General features: G+C 46.9%; 2 protein-coding genes across 2 annotated transcripts in view; both read left to right on the forward strand.

Annotated features, from left to right (window-relative positions):
• The window catches only part of OXSR1 (oxidative stress responsive kinase 1), an 88300-nt gene extending 72156 nt beyond the window's left edge, over positions 1-16144 (forward strand). The window contains exons 10-18 of the mRNA XM_082289738.1: positions 1973-2038; positions 2276-2398; positions 7001-7036; positions 8671-8859; positions 10295-10371; positions 11262-11314; positions 11647-11715; positions 12583-12647; positions 13487-16144. Of these exons, the coding sequence (XP_082145864.1) occupies positions 1973-2038; positions 2276-2398; positions 7001-7036; positions 8671-8859; positions 10295-10371; positions 11262-11314; positions 11647-11715; positions 12583-12647; positions 13487-13561 (753 nt within the window). The 3' untranslated portion in view covers positions 13562-16144. The remainder of the gene's footprint in view (positions 1-1972; positions 2039-2275; positions 2399-7000; positions 7037-8670; positions 8860-10294; positions 10372-11261; positions 11315-11646; positions 11716-12582; positions 12648-13486) is intronic.
• Positions 16145-17492: 1348 nt separating this feature from the next.
• LOC309572627 (solute carrier family 22 member 13-like) lies at positions 17493-23222 on the forward strand (the record flags this gene model as incomplete). Its single annotated transcript, XM_082281011.1, has 10 exons — positions 17493-17864; positions 18859-18962; positions 19301-19455; positions 19791-19959; positions 20371-20491; positions 21091-21185; positions 21503-21717; positions 22178-22286; positions 22441-22651; positions 23127-23222. 10 exons carry the CDS (start codon positions 17493-17495, stop codon positions 23220-23222), a joined length of 1647 nt encoding a protein of 548 aa, XP_082137137.1.
• Positions 23223-24231: the final 1009 nt, after the last annotated feature.

The following is a 24231-nucleotide window of genomic DNA, read 5'->3' on the forward strand; positions in this document are numbered from 1 at the left end:
GCTTATTTTTTTCGTGATCAAAATGCACAGGATTTATAGCAGAATGCAGATTAAACTGTCAAAAAGAGACTGCATACTTGGGCTAGCACAGCAGCATCACCAATTAATCCATTTTCAGCTCCCAGATTAAGATGCTTAAGTGGAATTGGCCACATCAGGTATCTGTACAGGAGCTGGATACCCTATTAAAGCTGACAGGAATCTTTAACACATGCAGCTGGGGGGAGTTGCACTTCCTCCTCATGAGGAAAAGCAGAGGGGCAAGTGCTGATCTCTGTGGTGACCAGTGACAGGGCCCGAGGGAATGGTCTATAGATGTGTCAGGGGATGTTTAGTTTGGATATTAGGGAAAGGTTCTTTCACCAGAGGGTGGCTGGGCACTGACCAGGCTCCCCAGGAAATGGTCATGTCCCCAAGGCTACCAGAGCTCCAGGAGCATTTGGACAAGACTCTCAGGGGGGTTTGTTGGGGTGTCCTGTGCAGGGCCTGGAGCTGGACTCAATGATCCATGTAGGTCCCTTTGACTCAGGGTATTGTGTGGTTCGATAATTCTGTGAACCAGGGAAGTCTGGAGGGTGATCCAGTTGATGCAATGCAGCAGTTTGCTTTAGGGCAAGTTTAACTGATGTCTGGGCTCTTGACAGTATTAACTGGGGTTTCACTGTCTGTAGTCGGATTTTTGGCAGCTGATTACTCTGCCTCTGTATGCTGGATGCACACTTGGTGTCCAAAGTGACAGGATGGTTTACACATTGCTGACCTTTCTCTGTTTGGTTATGTGAGTTCTAGTTCACGTTATACTTCATTGTGTGTTAAATCTCCTTCGTGCTTTCATTAAGCTGCTGGAGAGTAACATACTAGTATGGGTGGTGATAGAAAATTAACATTATTGTAAATGAGGCAATGCTTAACCCGGCATCTGAAGTGCAAACGTGTGCCAGTTCACACTTGGGGTTAAATTACTGTCACACATCAGCCACTGCCAAACTGACAGCTGGAACTTGAGGGCTGAAGAGTGCAGCTTCTATACAGCTATATTGAGTCATATATTTAAATACCATCTAGGTTATGTAAAAGTATGGTTTGATAATGCTGGGAGCCACTTACCAGGAATGACAGAGTGTGTCTTGAGACTCTCCATCCTGCCTGCAAGCAACCATCCTGGGGGAGTTCTGGGAGCTCTGCATGGGCAGGGACAGCAGAGCTTTCCAGTTGCACTGGTGTGGTGTGGAATACCCAGCCAAATACCAGGGTGCCTGCCTGGACTGTCCTGCTTCCCCTGCTGCCAGAAGTTTGGCCCCACAATTCAGCAGTCAGAAAATTATATTCTCAGGAGCCCATATTGGCCAGTCTGGAGCAGCTTGCTGAAGGGGAAATTTAATACAATAAAGCATCACAGCAGTTTCCCAATATTCAGTCTGTTGTGATCACTGCATTTGCTTCCTCTCTAAACATAAATGCTGTACGTTTTTTCAGCCACTTCAAATCTTGCTGCCCCAATTTCTGTTTACTCCAGCACAGAGGGATTCCTGCATCCCAACCTGTCTGACATCTGAGATTTGCCTTTGACAGTTGGACAGGCATAAATTTAGGAGTAAGATAAAGCAAAGGGCCTGGATCCAGGTGGTGTAGTATCTGCAAGTGGAAGAATGCCAAATACCTCAGCAGGGTATCAGATACTGCAGTATAATATGTATATTTCCAAGGAAATCAGCATAATATCCAACTCCTCAGTTGTTAATTCCATGTCACTTTGCATAGGGAGTGTGGCACTGTTAACTGAAAAGGTATTTAGGATGAAACATCATATACTGCAGCCCAGAGTAGGGGAGTGGTTAATATCTTTGGGGGAATAGGGATGAAACATGTAAACAACTTTCTGCTAGAAACAGCTTAACAGTTTATCAGAGACACTGAAGGCATCAAAGGGCATTTTCAGCAATGCAAATGTTTGGTATTTTTTCCTTTGCAGAATAAAGAGTTTTTACAAGAGAAGATGTTGCAGAGAGCACCAACAATCACTGAAAGATCCAAAAAGGTATTGAAAACCTCCTGGGCTCTTGCTGTTACAGTTGTACTAATTTTTTGTGCTTGTACTCACATTTTTTATAAGTAGTGCAGTACAGCTTTTTCTAGATAGAGCTATTTATTTCAATAAAATAATCAGACACTGTGGTAGGTGATGGAACCTGAAGACATTCTGGTGCTATTTCTTCTAAAAAGTCAACTCTAGAAACTGCTTGAGGTGTCAGTTCTGTGTCCTTGTGCTGAGCAGGTCCGGAGAGTCCCAGGTTCCAGTGGGCGTCTTCATAAGACTGAAGATGGTGGCTGGGAATGGAGTGATGATGAGCTCGATGAAGAAAGTGAGGAAGGCAGAGCAGCAATTTCACAGCTCAGGGTGGGTCCTCCAACTCCACTGTCTCTGTTTTGTTTTCCAGTTGTGGTACATCTAAATATATTTGGGGAGCATGTGGCCTTAAGCATGATAAACAGCAAGTTATATTCCCTTCCCTCGAGTTTGGAGCTGAAGGAAAGAAAGCAGATTGAAGGTTGAAGAAATTGTATTGATCTTTTGTGTCGTTGTGGTGGGGCACAGCTGGTCTCATTCAGGGATGTTCAGCATAATTGGAGATGTTAATTCAGACAGCCTGCTCCCAGCTCAGCATACTAATTTACTGCAGCTAGGATTCCCTTTAAGGATGCTGACTGCTTGAGACGCTTTCTTCTCGAAATGTCAGGAGAGGTTTTATCCTACCACCCTCTCCAGGATGGAGCTGAAATCAGTAGGGCCTGTTCTTATGGCTGATTGCTGAAACATGCAGGGTCTGGTTCTGGCCCCCCCCCCCCCCCGGTTACACTGAAATCAATCAATCCTGGTAGAAAACCTCACAGCATCCCTGAAGTCACAGGAGTGATTGGTGTAGTGCTTGAAAATCCTCAAGAAAACACCACTTTCCCCTCTCCCAGCACATACACAAACCCCCCAAGAACTCAGAGGAGTAGTGCATAATGATCAGCTAAAGATTACAATGGTTTCTCAGGTTGTCTTCCCCCAGCAGTCACCAGTGTGGGTTTTTTCTGTAATGGTTTGCCTGGTCCTTTTTCACTACAGCAGGTGGCTGGAAGCGGACTCTGTGTTATAATCATCCTGTAATTGAATTAGTGAGACAGTGAAGGATTTTTAGAGGAAGCTTTTCAATAGGAAGGGGAAAAAAGTAGTATTGGCTTGAAGCATTTATCCCTTTACAACTTTCCTCATTTCTCTTTCATTAGTCTGGCTTCTGTTGCTGTTGTGAATGGACATTTAAATATTAAATGCAAGATTTTGCATCTTTTGAAATGCTTGGATTTTTAAAAACCACATGATACAATAATTCCATACTTTGTGACAGCAACTCTTGTGACTTCGTAAAGGGCTTATTTTGTCCAGCTTTGTATTATACATGATCAAGGAAGATCTCTTGGTACCAGGTGGCTACTACTGAAATTCTTTGATGCTTTATAAGCTGAATTCTTCTAAGTTCCGTTTGTAGGTTAGAATATGATCACATTTTAAGAAGCATTCTTGTAAAAGACCCTAATTCTGTTTCAGAGATTATTTAGAACTTGTATCTTGTCTCAAAGCCCAGGGCACCGTGACTTCACACTGTTTACTGTGTTTTGAACAGTACTTACTTGTTTCATTCCTCTTAGGCAGAAAAAAGTAGATTGACACACATGTTCACAAGCTCCTTTTCAAGACAGTTTTTTCTTGATGCTTTGATACATTTTCCTTGTGCTGCTGCCTGTCCTGACTGCTTTCATTGGGCTGTGCTTGGCTGTTGCTTGTAGGTCTCCCATCCAGCAAAGCTTTAGGATGGACATTGGAGCAGTAGGTCTTAATTCAGTTACCTCCCTGCAGATGTACATTACCATTTTGGAGGCAGCCCATGGGGTATGTAACACAGTATTTTGGGGCGCCTATATGTTTTGTGATGTCAGGAAGGGCATGTGACACCTCAGACCTCACTACACATCTGCCTGGGTACTTGAATCTGATTAATTTTCAAGCAGTCCTAAGACTTGTATCCAAACTGCCAGTTTTTGCTATGAATATGGTGGTGTTACTGAGGACTAATGTTTGTCCAGTGTTTTTGGCCATATTTCAAACACTGGGTGTAAATTCCACCTGTAATCCCTCTGCAATTTTAACCAAGCTGTTGGATAGAATAACTTGAGTTAACTAGGTGGCACCTTTTTTTCCTGCCCGTTGCTGTGGAGGTGGAGTAGAGGATTTTTAAAGGTCCTTTTCAACCCAAAACATTCTGTGATTCTGTGATTCCATCTGTACCTGCATTTTACTGCTGTCAGCCACAAAGTAAAAGGAGGCCCTGCAGATTGACTTAATGTGCCAAAATACTGAAGTATTAACCTGCATAAAATCATCTACATAAATGGAAGGTGTTGGTATTTTTTACTTGTTTCCACTTTACATTAAAAAATAGGGTGAATTTAATATGTGCAAATGTGTATTTTAAAAGTCTTTTCTGAGGACTGCATCTGAGAGCAGGTAAATATTTATTACACCCAGAGCCAGAAATGTCTCTTCCATTCATTGATTATGGTGACTTCCTGGGTCAGCATTACCTTTTGGATATAAAGACCTTCTAAACTTCCTTCCTCTCTGCATTTGAAACCTTGAATTCAAATTAAAGCAGTTGCACTCTGGGGGCTTTTAAATAGTGCACCTTCTGTTACCCAATAAATCTCTGCGGTGGTGAGTTGTGTGGTCACATTTCACTGCTTACTCACATCATCTTTGATTACACAAGCAAAAATTAGTTAGAACTAATCCCCAAAGTCATCCTATTTGTGCCTTAGGTAAATGTTTTTTAATGTTTATGCTGTCTTCTTCCTGACCGTGTTTTTCATAAAATCACAGAATTGTTAAGGTTGGAAAAGACCTTCAGAATTGCTGAGTCCAGCTGTTAGCCCAGAACCACTTTGTTCACCACTAAACCCTGTTCCCAAGGGCCACCTCTTCATGTTTTCTGAACAGCTCAAGAGATGGTGACTCTGCCACTTCCCTGGGCACCCCTTCAGTGAAGAAATCCTTCCTAATATAGAATCTAAACCTCCCCTGGTGCAACTTGAAGCCATTTCCTCTTTTCCCTTGTTACTGGGAAAAGAGACTGATCCCCACCTGTCTGCGCCATCCTGTCAGGGAGTTGTAGAGAGTGTGGAGGTCTCCTCTGAGCCTCCTTTTCTCCAGGCTGAGCCTCCCCAGCTCTCTCAGCTGCTCCTTGTCAGCCTGGTGCTTCAGACCCATTCCCAGATCCATTCCATTCTCTAGATTTGCTCCAGCCCCTCAATGTCCTTCTTGCCATGAGGTGTCTAAAACTGCACACAGCACTTAAGGTGCCTCAGCAGTGCCGAAGTACAGGGCAAGAATCACTGCTCTGGTCCTGCTGCCACACTATTCCTGATACAGGCCAGGTGCCATTGGCCTTCTTGGCCACCTGGGCACTCCTGGCTCATATTCAACTGGCTCTCACCACTTGTGTTTCATTTATCTGGATCAGTTGTCAGCTCAGGGGCCGGGCCAGTGTTTCTGTACTCATCTGTACAGCGCTTAGCACGCTGATCTCTCAGACAAGTTCCTTTTACGTAATTCCTTGAGACATCCAGGTACACTTGGATGTGAGCTTTGTTCCTGGAAGAACACTGCAGCAGCTGTGGCCTGCAGATGTGGAGCAGGGCTGTTTGTCTGGGAGGAATGCCATATTTTTCATCCCACCTGGTAACTGTCAAGTGAAGGCTGAGCACACTGAGATGGATTTCAGGCTTTACCTTTCCGGCTGTGTGACTGTTTTCCTGACACTGCCTGCACATAGTCATCCGGAGGGAACTGTTCCTTCTCCCCTGTCCAGAGAGCTTTTTGAAACTTGCTGTTCTGAGAGTAAGACTTCTTAACCTTTTCTCACGAGAAGCCTCTGAGCCATATGTTACAAATTGCTCTGATCTGCACTTGTTAAGGTAGTGGCATTGGTTAGTGCAGAAACTGGCTCAGAGTAGGGGCATGATGGCACTTAATGTTCTGCTGTCCAGCCTGTACTGTCCAAACAGCAACCTGTTAGACCATTATGTGCAGAAGGAACAGGTATTTTTTTTATTCCCAGCATGGACCAAACCATTCCACTTATCTCCACACAGTAATTGGACTTGTTGGAAGTCAAAGCTGCAGGCTCTCTACGTTGCAGGGCTTTCCAGGAGTACTTGGCAATTCCTCCCTGGCCGTGTGAAACAGCTAGTGCAGTGTTATCTTTGTTTTACTGATAAGCAAAGGTTGGTCATGTTGCTTTGCCTGCACTTTCCTCTATGTTCAACTGGTCTTTTTGTTTCACTGCTGATTGTACACCTACCTGTCAGTTCTCTGCTTTCTCTCACAAAGAGCACAGCAGAATGCAGGGTCCAAGGGCAGGGACAGCAGGCCAGGGATTTCCTTCTAAAAGGCAGCACAAATAAGGCTGATTTCCCCCCTCCCACCCTACAAAGGGTCTGTATGTTTTAAGCAAGCTGGTGTGGAAACCACCTCCCTAAGTAAAGGAGGGGAATTTGTTTTCTAGCAGAATTCTGCCAGGCAGGTCTGTGTGTGTGTTTTTCTGCCAGATTTGAGTAGCTTAAAATGTATTTTCCCCTCTTGGTGCATAAGTAGTTTGATCCAATCTGAGTGATCTTTGGGAGTCCTGGATTTTGCTAATGGGTAACCGTGATAGCATCTTAGGGTATTGTGTGCCACTGTGGAAATATTGACTGCAAGTTCTGAAATGTGACGGTGTTTCTGGGTGGTACAATATGACAACAAATCGTGTGGTGTCTCTTTTATCGTGCATCTTAATACACATATGGAACTTGAAACAATTATGTAGGGTTCTCGTGTTCAGTATGGTTCTGACAAGTCCTCCTAGTCAGTAAGCTTCACTTTGGTCTAGGCAATGACATCTTCTTCTCTGTTTTTCAGTCTCCCAGAGTGAAAGAACCTGTACAGAATTCCGAGGTAAGTTATAATTGCAAATGGCTTCTTGAAAAGATGACTCCTTGTTACTGGTGTTGTTTCAAGGAACATGCTTTATTAGCCTTTGTACGCAATACTGTGTGAAGTAGAAGCTGGTATCTAGCTGAGCTCTGTTTGAAGAGCTCCCTATAAAAGGAATCCTTGGCTGTGTAATGCCAAGAGCTCTTCTTGAGGTTTGTTGTATGTCTTGTCAGCTTGCTATGGCAAAAGACTGTTTGTTGTAAGGTAATGAATTGGTCACAAGAATAATCTAAGCAAAACAACTGTCTTCTCATTTCCTCCTTAAAAGAAACCCCAAACAACACAAACCCAACAGAACACAACTTTAGGATGTCTGGTTTGCATTCTCTGATTCTCTGCTTTGGAACCTGTGCTCAGAACTGTAAAATAAATCTGTAGTAACATTTGATAGCAAACAAAACTTCAGTTGCAATTTATCATCTTTCTTCAGTTCTGAACTGTTTCTTACATTAGGAATATTAGTATATCTTATCTGTCAGTGATAGGGACTGCTTATCTTCCAGAGGCTGTGCTATGTCTGTCTTTTCCCTACCTGTGTTGAAAGATAAACAGAGCTGTCTCCTAGAAATTAGTCTTGAGTTGGGCTGTCCTGTTCTTCCTTCGTTTCCAAGAAGTGTTTATAAAGGGAGATCTCGAGAAAGACCACAGTTCTGGCACTGTAATTTGGCATAAATTCTAAATTTAAACAAAAAGCTGAAAACCAGAATCCCTTTGGGGTGAATTTTCCCACTGGAAGTCTCCTGTCCAGATTTCCAACACTGAAGATGATTTATATTTCCTACAACCCGTCAGAGTAAGCTGGAGGGCACACTGAAGTGCCATCAAACTGACAGTTCTTTGGCTACCATGCCAAAATTGGTTTCTCTGTACTGAATAACAAGAGGTAAAAAAGAGATTAAACTTTCATTTAGCTCTTTTTCCCCACCCTCAAATTAATTTCATACAGGGTTTTTTGGGGGAGCAGCTTTTTTTGTTTGGTTAGTTGATTTTGTGTTTTGCAAGAGACCAAAGTCAAGTCCAATCCTAAATCTTCTCTAGTGTGATTTGAAGAACTCTGAATTCACTTTCCATCGATACCCAAGTAACTCTGACGTTTGCTTGGAAAGGCTCAGTTGTCGATAGTTATCTCACTGCTTTGCTGGGTTTTGTTCTCTGAAAGGAACTACAAGTCAAAGCAGGGTTGTTCTGCTCTGAGTGCGTGGCTACTTGGAAATATAAGTAGGACTCAGACTCCAGGAAAGAGGGAGATTGAAAGATAGGATGCTCTCATCCCAGCTGGATAGGATAGCAAGGCACGCAGCCCTGCTACAGCACGTAATTTTTGTCCAAGATCAACAGTCATGCTGGTATCTTGGTTTACTGATGAGTAAAACTTGCAAATGTCAGGACAGAATGGGTCCCTGGACATAAGGACACGTTAAACCCCTGAACACCAACTTGGGATCAGCGTTAATGTCCTGGAGGCCTGGGAATGCCCTTGGCATTAGAACTTCTTTAAGTGATTTATGTGGCAGACAAGCACTTCTGGGAAAGCTGGTGCTTGAATCAGAACTCTTTGAGTTGCTTTTCTCATTAAAACTCCTTTTTGCTTGCAGCTGTTTCCATCAGCTGAGCCTCCAGGTCCTTCACTCAATGCTCCAGCACAGGCACCTACTGAACTACCTCAGGCTGCAGGACAAGCACCTGCACAACCTCCAACTGCTGTACCTCCACCCAGCCAGGCTCCTCCAGCAGCCCCAGCAGCAGCAGCAGCCCCAGCAGCAGCAGCCCCAGCAGCAGCCCAGGTAAGAGCAAACACCCCTCCTGCCAGCTTTCAGGTTTTCCCTTAGCTGTTCTATTCCAGATGTGCTAGAACAATCTGAAACCATGGAAGTTTGACATATTCTTGGCAACATTAAAATGGCTTTAATACTTAAATCAAACCCCTTCAAATCTCTTAAATAAAGGCTGGTGTTTAATCCCTGAATTTTATGCAGCAGTTGAAACACCAGCAGCAGTGAAGGCTGGAGCAGTGTTGGTGTCAGTGACACTTTGGATTTGCACTAGCAGAGTATCTGCCACTAGTGCCCAATACCTGATTTATTGGTAGCTTGTCCTAAGCTGAACTTCATGAACTTATGTCAGTGTGTTCGTCTCTATAGCTCTTAGTGTCAGTATGTTCTTCCTCAGAGCTCTCTGTGTCAGTGTGTTACCATTATGGCTCTCTGGTTCTTGTTCTCTCACTAGTTACTGTTTTGCAGAGCTCTGGACTTCTCCATGAACCCTTGTTTGTTTTCACTGACCTGGTTTTCAGCTTCAACAGAAACCAGGTTGTGATCAGAAGCCCTGAGCTGCATTGCTGGGCCAAGAGCACCTTGGAGTAAAATGCTAGTCTTAAATGAAAGGTTATTTTTTTTCTCTTGTGAAAAAACAAGTGGTCTAGATGCAAAACACTTGGTCAAGACTTCTATGCTTAAATTATCAGCCTCGTGTTGTGTCTGTCTTGTTCCTGCAGGTATAAAACCCTTGCCTCAGCATGGGCAGTACAAGTGACTGACCCCTCTCTGTTTTATTTGGGTTTTTTTGGTGGAGATTGACTAACACGTAGCTCTTTACTGGAAATATCACAAGTGCTGTAACAAGTGCAGGGCAACTCTTGGATCTTCCCTACTGGAAATCTACTGCTGACAAGTATAAAATGCTTTGATTACACATTCCAGTAACTACTCAGAAGTAATTTAGAATTGAAAATAGGCAGCTATAAAACTGCTGCTAGATGCTCTTAAAGTCTTCGATTTCATGGAAAAAAAAGATAGCAGAGAGTACATGCTAATCTGCAAATTAAATTTTTTACTGATAGAGTTGTATCAGGTTTTTAAATCAGGTATTTGGGGCAGGGATTAAAACACAGGAGGTCTTAAAGCTGCCATGAATATCCAAAAACCTTAAGTTTTAATGCAAAGCAAGCAATCATTTTACATTTAGCACTTCTGAAGTCTCCTGCCATTTTGGCGTTTCTCAAAGTTGTGCAGCTTTTACTCTTTTCAAGGCAATTGAAGAGACCCTCCTGTTCAAGTGTGAAGTTTTCCTGGTTCGTTGGTCTGTTGTCCTTCTCACTGTAGTGCCATGATTCCAACGATGAGTTAAACTTTTATCTACAGCTGATCAAGGTTACCTCTAGTTTTAAAGCCAGAGCAAGGAATTGTTAACCTGCTTTAAAATGATGTAATCCCATTGCAGGCCCCACCTGCAGCCCCTGCTGCAGCTCCGGTACAGGAAGACGTGAGAGTCCCCATCAACCTTGTATTAAGGTTAAGGTAAGGCCACAAAACTGTCCTGTTCTGTCAACATGAACCTTTGCAGAGAGGGACACTGGCAGACTTCTGTGCCTTTTAATTAATAGGGTGGCAGTTAAACATTGTTTGTCAGCTTGGATTTCATCTGCTCTTCCGAAACTGGGACCTGGGAAAGCAGTTTATCACATCCACTTCAGTTTGGTAAAACCTGTGTATCGAAAGAGGTTTTGATATTTGTGTAAACATTGCTAAACTCTAATGGAGTGGGAAGGAAATAGTAGCTGGGTTCCCTTAAAGGATTCAGGGATCCAGGGGTTCTGGCCTTGTGCTGAACGATCTTAATCTTCATGCACAACTTCAGACTTCAGCCGGTTCTGAGAGTGAAGAGCTTTTACCCAGTTCAGGGATTGGATTCTGGTCTGTGTCACTAGAAATAGGCAGAACAAAGGATTCTTCTGCACTCATTGCAGAAACTGCTGTTTCTCATTAAAAGAACCTGCCTCTCATCTCTGGAGGCATCCTGGTTGTTGGTAGGTGTTGGAGTGGGGATTCTGAGCATCGCTTCCATAATGTGTTTGCATCTGCAGCCAGTGAGCACTTCCCTCCTCTGAAACATGCACTCCAGGGATACCTCTGCTGAGGGATATGAGTTGCTGAGACAGTGGAACAACATGGCCTTGTACCAGAGAGGCGGCACTCACCTATCCTGGACTGGCCCAGGCTCTGTCAGGTTGGGAGGCAGACTGTGCTGCTTCCACATGCACACTCAAGTGATGAGTTTCTGCCTTTGACGGGGTGGAATGCAGAGAATTCACTTCGCAGACTGATTATTCAACAACAGCACTTTCTTTTGGGCACCTATCAGTGCCATGAAATGGTCTCTTTTATATAAAATTCTCTTCTTTCCACAGGAATTCAAATAAAGAGCTCCATGATATTCGGTTTGAATTCACCCCAGGGAAAGGTGAGCTGGTGGGAAATTCCAATGTGTGAAGGGGAAGTTTTGTGTTTGGTGTTGTGCGGTTGTGTGAATGTCTGTCCACAGTGCCTTCCTAAAGGGCTGGATGTGGTTGGGCTTGGAGCACTGCTGTAAAACTCATGGATGTGGCCAAAGTGCAGCCCTTCAGTGAATTCAAGTGAATTCACAGCACCTGGTGTGCACCCTGGTATCTGTCTTTTGTAGAGAACACTTTTGCTGTTTGGTTTGTACAAGCTCCTTCACGTTTCTGTGTGGTGCCTTCACCAGCTGGACAACTTCTGCTCTGTGGTGATGGTTCTTGGGTTTCTCCCCAACAGATACTGCAGATGGTGTGTCTCAGGAGCTCATTTCAGCAGGTCTTGTTGATGGCAGAGATCTGGTAATAGGTAATTACAAGGGGTTTTTTCTGCTCTAACCATTTCAGTTATCTTTTGTATGTTTAAAATTATCTGATTAGTGGGTGATAAGAAAATTTCTTGTGGCCTTGATTCTCTACCCCAGTGGGTCTGCCCAACTGCTGTCAGTTCTGGTGACAGTTCTGTGCCAACATGTAGGCAACCCCCAGTTCACAAGATGATGATTTAGTTGGTAACATTGTGAAGCAAATGTTCCTTGTAATGCAGAATGAAGGCTAATGATGCATTAGCCAAATCCTGACAGAGATGCATTACCAAACTGCTGCACAAGCCTGTCCTGCTCACAGGTCCTGTGCAATAGAGCTCTGGGACTGGAATCAGCCAGGCTTTTTGGGTTTAATTAGGGCTGGGGAAGGAAGTGTGAGGTGCACATGCCCTGGGGCAGCAGCACGAGTTGTATGGGGAGAACAGCTGCCTCAAACAACACTTTGCTAAATAAATGTGTCCTACTGTGGAGTAGGTGAGACTTTTAAACTGTCAGCACTGCCTGTGTATTCCAAGTGCAGCAAGCAAAGCTGTTCCTTGTACACAGGACAGCTACTAGTGCAAAATTAACTGGATTTCCAAGTGCAGTTGGGCATTTATTACTATTGATCCCATCACATCCTGGGAAAAAGAACTACCTCTGAAAAAGTAGTGTAGTATCAATAACATTGTTTTCACAGTTCAAAGCTTTAGATTTAAGTAGACTGAGTCTAATTGAGACCTAAATCTTTCCTTATCAGTGTAAAAATTCAAAGTTTGTTACGTAATAGAAAGAGGACTAATGAGTTTGGGATGTTTTTATCCGGCCTGTGCTAATATTTGCCCATTTTCTTTGTGTCTGTGTGATTTCAGTTGCAGCTAATTTGCAGAAAATTGTGGAAGAGCCCCAGGCAAACAGATCCATCACTTTCAGACTGGTATTTATTCCTGTTCCCTAACTGATCGAGTTGTCCCTTGCAAGGAGAAGGCATTGCATGTAGATGTCTACTGCAGGCATCTGATGTATGCACTCTAAATCCTCCCTTCTTTCCCAAAGCTTCTTACTGGTTGTATAACTGTAGGCACTGCAGGCTCCCTGCTTGTATCCTCTGAGCAGCACCTGAGATAAATAAGCATGAGATGATGTGCTAATAAACATGTAAAAATGTTGCAAAGGGGTATTTTTGGGGCTTGGGATGTGCACTTGCAGAAATATTTCAGGGCAGGTGGATGGGCTAAGAATTGCCACAGACTGCTTTTGCGGAGGAAGAGAATGAGGGAGGGTACAGATTCATTGTCCCTGAGGAGGAGATGGGGAAATGAAGAAGAAAAAAGGAAAATAAGAGAGGTGGGCCAAAAAAGAGAGCCAAAACTGAGAGCAGAGCAGGTGAATCTTTCAGAGGTGGTAAAACTCAAGGGGAGTGGCAAAGCGAAGGTTGTAACCAGGTTATTGGGAGTGAAGGAGTAAGTGCTCTTATTTTTTACTCTTCCTGTAAGGAGTTTTCACTTGTTTTGCCCCAGTTATTGCACATAAAATGTCTAGTTGGAGCAGACATTGGCAGACAGTCAGTACCAGCCCTTTGTAGCTTCCAAAAAAAAAAAAGGCAAAAATGTAAAAGCACTCAATTTAAACTTTGGGTAGTGCAAGCTGCTGAATACAGTGCAGAGCTGTCCTGTGTCGGCTTCCTCCCCAGGCCGTGTCTGATACACCTGCTTGTGGTTTGTGCTGAAAGGTAGAGCATGGGTGTTGCTATTTGGATCTCTATTCTTGTTTCAGGCATCTGGTGTTGACGGCTCAGAAATTCCGGATGATGGCAAACTTATAGGATTTGCACAGCTCAGCATCAGCTAAACATTGGTCCCAGGAGATGTTTCCCAACAGAGAACCCACATGTGCATATTCGTAATGCTTCTGTTAGCCTAAAAAAAAAAAACCACTACTGCCAAAGAATTGAACTACAGCCCCCTTCCTAGAAGCTTTAACATTTTCCTTAATAGGATCACAAATCTTCCTGAAATTACCGATGACGTTTACACCTTTTGTAAACAACTCTCATGTTTTTGTATCTGTCATCTCAAACATGCAGACCCAACACGTCATTGCCTGCATGTTCATTTTATTATTGCCTTACTTTAAAGAAAAATACTACTGAGTACGAAGCAGGGGGTTCCACTGCTCTGATGATCTTGCCTAAGTGTTTGCTTACATGTGGTTTCATTTTTTTCACTTGCTATTTTTGCACAAGTTTTAATACTGAACGGATTTTTTTTTTTTTTGGTTCCTTACCTGCTTCTCCTTCTATTGGAAACACCAATGTACATGTTGTTTGGGTCACCTGGAGTGCTGAGAAATCTGCTTCTCTTTGGCTGTGTGTTTTAAAACTGCTGGTTTGAGTGCTTGCACCTGAGAAAGCAAGCGGAGTCTTAACCCACAGGAGGGAGAGCCGCCTTCCCTTTTGTTTGTGCTTTTGAGAAGTTCCCTGACTTTGAGGTGTTAGAAGTCAGCTTCCCTTTGTAAACTGCCTTAATTTTTTTTTTCTTTATCATTTTGGTTCTCTCCACATGAGTGCCAGGCATGGCATGAGGGCTGAACCTTTTAATTTACATTAAGCAGTCGTTCCTGCTGCTTTCATTCTGCATCTTAGATGTAGTCTGTTCTTGAAACAGACCAGCAAGGCATTGCTGCCTGGAAACTGGTCTTTCAGATGATGAACACAATATCCACAGTCACAGGGAGTGGAGATTTGTGTCACTCTGCCTTTGGAACAGATGCACATCCAAGTGTCCCTGAAATCCAGTTTGGTCATGCCTGGCTGGCCTCCCAGTGTGTTCCCCAGTCCTTTGCAAGCTGGTACCCGTGGAACCTCCCTGTCATGTTTTACAGCAATAAAGAATTGCCAGTAGAGTGGCTGTACTGGGCAAAAGCGGGCGCTGGGCTTGTCCCTCCTGCACTAAATCCCTTGGGTCGTCGGGCTGCGCGTCGGCCCAAGCCTCGATCTTTGATCAGGATGTCACTGCACCCCTGTACACACGTATCTAGCTTTTCTTTCCATGTGGTGTTGAAGTTGAGTTTCTACATGAATAATATAAATTATGCTCTGAGTTTGATAAGAGACACTTGTAATGCAATATGTGAATAATAAATGGTGTTGACTTTTTTTTTTTTTTTTCCTACTGTTTCACAGTTGGCCTTTGTAACTGCTCTTGGCTCTGGAGTGTTTTCTACACAGAAATTGTAAGTCTGTAATTTAACACACAGATGGAAACGTGCTTTGTTTCCATCAGACACAAACAATTCAGAAACAGAGCGGAATGACTAGGTTCAATTAGGACTTTGTTCTGTTGGGTTTTTTTTTTTAATTTCCAAGTCTTCAGATGAACAATCTGTATTTACATCTTGTTCTCTATGAGCAGCTGTGGAAGCTTCCTGAATTGTGCATGTTCTTTTTATACCGCCCCTGTTGCTTGTAGCCTCTGGGTGGATATTGGGTGTGTCCCCATGGACTGTTTGCAGCCCTGTGGCTGGTGAGTATGAAGGGAAGGGAGAGGAGGATGACAATTTGGGAGCGAGATCATCCCGGGGTGCTGAGCTGTTGCTCTCAAGAGCCCAGGAGGCGCGTGCCCGATAGCAGGGAGTTGGTGGTGGCTGCGTTTGGCCGAGTGTGAGTGGCACCGTTCCCTGTTGCCTGTCACAAAGCACTCCCTACGGTGGCCCCCATTGAGCTTCTTGGCTTGGGAAGAGCAGGCTGGCACCTTGATTTTCCCGTCACCCTGTGCTCAGTGTGGATGTGTTGGGAACCTTTAGGATACAGAGACAAGGTAGTTGTGGTACAGTATTATTTTCCGTCTGCCTGCATGCCCCGGGGACCTCCTCGTTCATTTGTGTACTGGTGCTGAGGAAGGTTAGGACTCAAACTGCTCAAATGGAACAATGCAGCATCTATTTATTGTTATTCCCCATTTTCCCAAAGCCAGGACTTAGAGAGCTTGAGCTCACGCTAACCCAAGGTTCCGTAGTTCTTTAATGGAGAAACTAAGTGAGGAAGAAGCTGATGGGTTTTGCTCTCTAGATCTCCAGATCTTTTGGGTAGGGATCCAGAATATTTACTTGGGCTATTACAGTGCTAGACAACTGTCTTTTCTGATGTTGTTCCAGTAAGTGCCAATGCTGTTCATAATTGTTTTCCAGTGTCATTAAGAATTTGGTTTTTGTGCAAATTTCTGATCTGAACCTGGAAGCAGGTGGTAATTTTAAGTTAGTTCCTACTTTTAAGGAAAATGCTCTGTTAATGAAAACGGATCCTCTTCACAACTTTGGTGTATTGTAGATTATAATGAAAGATGTAAAATAGTCAGGCTTTTTTTCCTTTTTTGGACTTTGTATTTTACTGCATGTGTCTAATTTTTAATCAATAAAGAACAAATTGTCCATTGCCAGGTGTTTGATATGTGGTTTGCTTGTCATTGGGTTGGATGGTGTTTCTTGGGGAAGGGGTTTGTCTGAGTGGTGTCTGCAACCCCTGGGGTGTTTCTGTTTGGGATGGTGGGAGATTTGGCAGCCCCCAGGAGGGGGACAGGGAGATCAAGTCCAGGCTGGATGGGGCTCTGAGTAACATGGTTTGGTGGGAGGTGTCCAGGCCCATGGCAGGGGCTTGGAACTGGATGAGCTTTCAGGTGCCTTCCAACCCAAACTGTTCCGCAAGTCCAACTCTGCAGGAGTTGTGTGCAGAAATGGAGCAGGAGGGCACTTGGGATGGTGCCCTGAGAGCTTGTCTCCAGCTGAGAGGTTTGTTGCAAGCTCTGCATGCCCTGTGCAGCTGGGAATGAGCTTCCCGTGTCCAGGAATGCCTCGGGATGACACAGGTTGGTGTGAAAGTGGGAGGATTTATGCCCTGACAAGCAGTGAGAGCATGAACTGCACTCCCTCCTCTACCTCCACAATAGTTGTTCTTTGTGGGTGCCCTGGTCAACCCCAGTGTGGCATCAATGGTCTGTTTTCTATCATGCTTTATAGTGCCCTTCTCATGGATCTGTGGCCAGGAGAAGTGGCCTGGCCAGGAGAAGTGGCTTTTGGGCACCTCATGGACATCTCAACGGGGGCCTCAGGCAAATGCTGTTCCTACATTAGGGATGGGCTGAACAGTGCTGGACTCATGTTCTTGGTGATCATTTTAGGCATTTGAGCCTCAAGCAGCATTGCCCCATGTCAAAATTTCTCCCATCCCTTTACTCCTTCCCCAGGTCTTCCCTGCAGACTGGCCCAGAACTGGTGGGAAGGGGGGACATCCTGTGCCCAGTTTGCTTGTGTTGCACAGGGGAAGGTGCAAAAGATGAAGGAAATGGCAACTCCCATCACCTGGAATCACAATGAACTGGCTGCCCACCCTTGTCTTTGGCTCTGCCCATCCATTAACCTAATTCCCTTTATTCCTCTGGGCTGTTCCCAGCTCTGCATCACACTGGGCTTGTTTTGGCCCCTCTGAGCCTTGCTTTCCTGAGTGGTTCAACAAATGCAGCTATTGCTGTCACTGTGGAGAAGAGTCTCTTCCCTTTCAATGCCACCTGGCCCTGGCAGAGGGGGTGGCCCAGGTTCCCTGAAACAGGGGTCCTCCTGCTCCAGCCAGCACTGGATGTTGGTGGGTGGCACAGGGATGATTAATATATTACATGGTGTACTTGTAGTGACTGCCTATGACTGCAGAGCTTATCTGAGGTTTAAACATTAATTCCAGGCCTCTGGGAAGTCTGTCCCAGCACTGTCCTGTCCCAGACACAGCCGCCAAATGTCAGGTGTTGGGGAAATTTTGAAAGCAGTTGGTGATTTTGGGCGATTTCAGAAATGCCTGGTGCTGCTCTCTGTGATCCCCTGCCTCAGTGTGGCTTTCCACCAATTTTGCCAACTTTTCATGGTCCCATATGTGCCTCACCACTGTGACACCAGCTGGATCCGCACCGTCGGCCCCAACCTGACCGAGGAAGAGCAGCTGAACCTCACCCTGCCCCGGGGCGCCGACGGGGAGTTTGAGCAGTGCTCCATGTACTCCCCGGTGGACTGGGACCTCGACTCCATCATGGCCTACGGCCTGAATGACACACAGAAGTGCAGCAGTGGCTGGGTGTACCCCTCAGAACAGCCACCGTCCCTGCTGACCGAGGTCGGTATTTGCCTGCTGATGTGCTGGGATGTGGAAGGGATGGGACACCCAAATGGCTGCAGTTCCCTGAGATCTGGTGTCTGACCACGGATCAGCTGGGGTGGGCTGACATTTACAGCAGGTGTGTGTTGGGGACTTCGGCTCCACCACGCAGCCCCCAGGTGTGGTGCTGGAGAGGGTGCAGGCTGTGATAGAGGTGTCAGTGGGGAGATGAATCACTCCTGGTGAGACCTCCTGCCCCTGGGTTACCTACCTCGCTGTATACAGGGGGTAACCTTCCAATTTAAAATCATGGAATGATTTGGCTTGGAAGGGTCCTTTGAAACTCATCTAGTCCAACCCCTAACATCACAGTTGTAACAACTGCTGAGAAAGAAGCTAAATTAAGATGGAGAGTAGGTTTAGGTTAGATATTAGCAAGAAATTCTGCCCTGTGAAGGTGGTGAGGTCCTGGCACAGGTTGCCCAGAGAAGCTGTGACTGCCTCATCCCTGGAAGTGTTCAAGGCCAGGTTGGATGGGGCTTGGAGCAATCTGGGGTAGTGGAAGGTGTCCCTGCACATGGCAGGGGGGTTCAAATTAGATTATCTTTAAGGTCCCTTCCAATCCAAACCATTCTATGGTTCTGTGATCCTCCCCATGTCATTCTTTCCATTGATGCCCTCTGGATGCTGGCAATTGCAGGACATCTCCTTAACTGCTTGTTCCAGGAATCAGCACTGCACTCATCCTTTCTCCTCTGGGAGGTCAGGTGGTCTGAGAGGAAGAAAGATGCTCTTTCTGACCCCAGGCCCACTTAGAGCAAAATTTTCTGACCAGGAGGCTCCCCTGGGTTGTCTGGGCTGGACAAGGGGCACGTCCCAGTGCATGGAAGAGGGACCCTACTGAGTGCCCCAAAGGCTTGTCCTACCTCTGACTTGTGTGCCCTGTGCATTCTGTGGGGATTCACATCCTTGGAAGGGGGGATCCCAAAACATCTCTTTCTCCCTTCTCTAGTTTGACCTGGTGTGTGACAGGAAGGACCTGAACGACATTGCCCAGGCCATGTACATGGCAGGGCTGCTCCTGGGATCCATGATCTTTGGGCCTCTGAGTGACAGGTGAGGAGCCGCAACCCCCTGCCCAGGGTCTGTGCAAAGCCAGCCCAGCACAGAGCAGGTGGTGTGAGCCCGTCTGGACACTGCACCCTGTGAATTTTGTCACCACTTCTCACTAACAGGGACCCTGACCAAAGTCCTCAGGTCCCATGAGGACATGGCCACACAGGGAGGGGAAGAGAGAGAGACACAGCATGTGTGTACAGTGCTTCACTTGTCACCCCACAGTCTAGTCTGAGCCTTACCAGGGTGATAAAAATCACTGTATAACCTGCTGGGCTCCTTGCCATCTCCATGGGGTCTCTCCAGACACCAATTGTGTCTTCCCTGTTTCTCCCTAGGATTGGCCGCCGCCCAGTCATTCTGATCTCCGTCTTCCTCCAGGGTTTGTTTGGCCTGGGAATTGCCTTTGTGCCCCACTTCTATGTGTACATGGCCTTCAGGTGTGTCGTGGGGGCCTCTGTGTCAGGGATCACCATGACCATACTGGCCTTAGGTGAGTAGTGTGCCCTTGCCCTGGGGCTTCTCAAGATGCAATAGAAAACTCTGCAAAGAAATAAAAATATTCATGTTTGACTAGAAAAACACCATGGCGAGGACAGGTCTTGCTCTTCACTGTCCTTTGGTACTTTGGCATCTTCTCAGCCCTCAGTCAGAGCTTTGGGGAGCATTTCTCCCCAGCCGGTGCTCAGAGAAGGGCAAGGGGACAGTGGCCCATCTCAAGAGGTTAGTCCAATCCTCACCTCCAGAATAATTCTTCTCCAGGGAAGCACCCTGTTTGCATCAGAGAAAATAATTTGTATGACTGCGAGCCTTCCTTCTTCCTTTCAGCTACAGAATGGATCGGTGCCTCCTCCCGGCCAAAGGCAGTGCTCACTTCTCACTGCTGTTTTGCCATCGGGCAGATGATTTTGGCTGGTTTGAGTTATGGGATTCGCAATTGGAGGCTGCTGGAGATTGCAGGATCTGCTCCTATATTTGCCTTTTTCTTCTGCATTGGGTAAGTGGGATGTGAATAGAGCTCCTGCAGACATGACAGCAGTGTGAGGGCATGGGTGAGGAGGTGGCAGCACTGCAGGACCAGGCTGCGTCTTTCCCATTGGCATGCAGATAGTGGAGCTCAGCAAATCTCCCTGGGGCACTGGACTGCTGAGAGCAGCAGCTGCTTTGCTGAATCAGGTCTCCAAATTTGGGGCCTAAATTTAGGGCATTTAGACCCATTGACCCCACGGGCCATTCACTTTAGAGCTGGACTTGATGATCCTTGTGGGTCCCTTCCAACACAGAATACTCTGGGGTTCTGTGATCTGATTCTGTGGTGGCCACGGCTTGCTGGACGTGGTCCCAGAGAAAGGGGCTGTGGGGAGCTCAGCAGGTCACAGCAGCATGTCCTGGCCTCCCCTCCTGGCAGGGTGCTCCCAGAGTCAGCTCGCTGGCTGGTGACCAAAGGCAGAATCGAGGAAGCCAAGAAGGTCCTGCAGAAGGCGGCAGCCACCAACAAGCGCAGCCTCCCGCCAGGGCTCCTGGAGCAGGTACTGGGGGGGTTCTTGTCCTCAGACACTGCCCTGGGCCTTGCAGCAGCCCCTGGAGCTCAGCTCACCCCAGAAACCTCTCTCCATTCCCACTGGGGATGGTTTGGGCATGGACTGGGGGGGACTCCAGCTCCAGCTGAGTTACACGGGGACAAGGTCAGGGAAGAGGCCCAGCTTCTGCTGAAGCTCAGCCTGGAGCTTTCTGGAGTCCACCTGGGGATTGGGAAGGACTGCAACGCTTCCCTGGCTTTTCTCCTCTGAGGATTCCAGGAGTGTGACTGATGAACACAAGGTCTCTGTTTAGTCTCTGCATTTCCATGCAGAAAGGCCTGAAGGGGAGTTCCCTCCTTGCCCACCCCAAAGTTCCTACACTGGGGAAATGTTCATCCCCAGGAACCTTTCAGTCACCACCCCGCTGTGCTGGGCACCCAGAGCACAGAGGCACGAGCCCAGCCCCACTGGTTTCCCTCCCTCCCTCCCACAGCACTGGGTGTCACAGGCCTGTCCCACCAAGGCTTTCCATGGTCTGCAGGTGGAAAAGGAGCTGGCCATGGGTTTCCTTTTCCTGCTTTGACTCTTTGACTTTCTGTGTTTTGAAGTTGAAGCCTGAGAAACAGGCCAAGTCTGGAAGTTTCCTGGATCTCTTTCGGAAGAAGGACCTGCGGAAGGTGACTTTAATCATGTTATGTGTCTGGTAAGACATTCCCTTGTCCCTTATTTGCAGGCTTCTAGGTGGAGAAAAGAAGGGATTCATGGTTATTCTTAACTAAATTCACTTTGTGCATTTTGAAAATTACTGATGGGTGTTTCTGCTTCTGGCTGTTTAAGATGCTTCTGGATGTTAAGACAGGAAAGGTTATAGCACTTCCAGCTTTGGCAGGCCTGTGGTATTCCTCTGGTTTTACATCTCCTTGGAAATGTTGTGGCTTGGTCAAAGTGTTGTCATTGGAGATCAATGCTGCATTTCCTCATGGCTAACAGCTGCTCAGTGCCACCCTGCCTGGCTTTCAGGTTTGTGAACAGCTTTGTCTACTATGGACTGAGTCTGAATGTGACAAATTTTGGCCTGGATATCTACCTGACTCAGCTGGCCTTTGGAGCAGTGGAAATCCCAGCCCGTGTTGGTTGTATCTTCACTCTGCAGAGGTTTGGGAGGAGGAAAACCCAGGCCGTTCTCCTGGTGCTGAGTGGCCTGGTGTGTCTGATCATCACTGGCGTCCCTGAAGGTGAACAACCTCATCCCATACAGAGAGGACATCCTCTGGGATAGGGAGGCACAGAGCCCCAACCCTTCCCTTGCTGGTCCTGTCCTCCCAGCCAGGGTGGCTCACATCCCTCTAGGCCTGAGCCAGGACACAGGGGCCTGGCTGAACCCCCAGGGCCCATTCCAAAAATATAAACCTTTTCTTGCCAGTCATGGTAGAAGAGGGCAAAGCTGAGCCCAGTGGGCCCCCGTCAGCAGAGCTGTGCTCTGGGAAAATTAATACCTGGGGAGGTGAGATGATGGATGTAGAATGCACTGCAAGTGGCCACCAGGCCAGAGCGGCCTGGTTCATGCTCAGGCACTGTCAGAGGCAATGGCTCCCTGCAGGTGACACAGTTGTCCCTGCAATCCCCAGTTGCCATCCGTGACTGCTGCTGAGCCCTCCCCCATCCCATAGCGGACATCTCTCCTCCTCCCCTCAGACCAGCCCATGGCAACCACCATCCTGGCCACCGTTGGCAAGTTTGCTGCCTCAGCCTCCTTCTCCACCTCCTATGTCTACGCCGCTGAGCTCTTCCCCACCATTGTCAGGTGAGGTCTTCCCACCCATTGGGGATTCCCTCTGCTGTGGCTGGCGGTGGTGATGGGGCAGGAGCCCAGTTGTCCCCATGGCCATGCTCAGCCCCGTGGTGGCCTGGGGGTGCTGCTCCCTGCCCACACCTCCTGTTACCCCTCGCTCCCACAGGCAGACTGGAGTGGGGCTGTGCTCCATGTCAGCGCGGGTGGCCGGGATCCTGGCCCCACTGGTCCGTCTCCTGGACCAGTACCACCGATCCATCCCCATGGCCATCTTTGGGAGTGCCCCCGTGCTGGGGGGGTTGCTCTGTGTCCTGCTGCCCGAGACCCGCGGCACCGACCTGGCAGATGACACGGGGGATGGCCACCCCCTGGCTGAGGTGGGTTCCTGGTGCTGCCTCTGGGGTGGGGATGTGGGGAGCCCCTTGGTGTTGCATGTGCTGGGGGTTTCTTTAGAAGTCCCAGGGGTGTGAGGGCGTGGAATGGGGCTGTCCCACTGTGGAGGGAGGGGAGGAGACCCCCATAATCCTGCCCATGGTGGTCATCCCTTCATTCCTGTCCATGGGATAGAACAGCCAGTGCTCTACTTTCCTCCCCCTGCCCTCCTCAGGGAAGGGCTGGTGCCTTGTAGCCACATCCTCTGGCTTTCAGCCTCTCATTGCTCCCAGCCCTCATTCCCCATGGGACCAGGTGGAATTGCACCCCAATACTTCTGTTGTCTTGCTGGGAGAAGGGTGTCCACAGGAACAGTAGGGAATGGGATCCAGGTTGCTGAAGGCTGCTCGTCTCAGGGACGGCTGCCCTCAGCTCATCGCACACCTTTCCTTGCTTTTACACCCTTTTCCCTTTCACCAGGTCTGCAAAAATGCCACCAGCAGCTCTCAGAATGGGCAGGTGAAAGGAAAAGATGGTGGGCAAGACAATGAGAGCACGAAGACCACATACTTCTAGCTGAGTCTGCAGGTGGCTGTGGATAAAGGCAGCCCAGTGCTGTGTGGGCACTGAGGACAGGCAGGGTCTCCACCACAGGACACCACCATTGCTCAGGCCATCACTGCCAATTCTTGGGTTTCCTTGTCTTTTTTGCCTTCCTGTATCTTCCTCTGTAGCATGTGCTCAGGCACTTGAGTCTGTCACTGGTGTCCAACAGTGCTCTTACTGGAGAAAATTGGGTGCTTTTTACTTGAGGGAAAAAAGAAATCAAGAATCAGAATGGAGGAACTTTCTCTTTGTTTTTCCTGTCATGTCTCCAGGAAGGTGAGACTGTAAACTTTGTGCAGTGAGACACCCACTAGAGCACTGAATAAACTTGCAACAGAGAACTGGACTCACTAACAGGAGAGCTGGAGCAGATGCAGCACTGAAAATAATCTCACACTTGCAAGGAGTGATTTATTGTGGCTATCTAGCAAGATCATTTGGTTCTCTCATAAAAAAACACTCCTTTTTTTTTTTTTTAAATTTGAGATGCCCAGCTGAGGAAAAAAAAAAAGATGTGATGGAAGAAACAGCATGCAGGGAGCAAGGATGTCTAACAGGCAGCAGAATTTTCAGCTAAGTGCTAGTGGCTTTGAATTGATGCCTGTCATGATGCTGTGGGCATGGAAAATGGTGCTGTTGGGCTGCAGTGTGGGACCAAATTGATTTGTCCATTCCAGGAAACTGAGGGATGTGGCAGCTGGTCTCTTAGAAAAAAGTGCAAATCTTTCTGGGAAATGTCAAGTCTTTTCTACTCTGTTCTAGCCTATTCATTTTTTGCTGGATCCATTTTGTCTTTAAAGATTTAGGACCACTTTTGTCTTACACTGTGAAGAAAAAAAACGTGTTTTTCCTCTGCTTCCCTTCATATTATCTCATGTCCCTCAGTCCACATTTCTTTTCCCACTGGATGGGTACATCTGAAGCCTGGGAGTTGCACATGGTGGTTCTTCATCTTTAACTGTACAGCTCAGAGATTTTT

Source organism: Coloeus monedula (assembly GCF_965178545.1).
Source record: "Coloeus monedula genome assembly, chromosome: 1".
Lineage (NCBI taxonomy): Eukaryota > Metazoa > Chordata > Aves > Passeriformes > Corvidae > Coloeus > Coloeus monedula.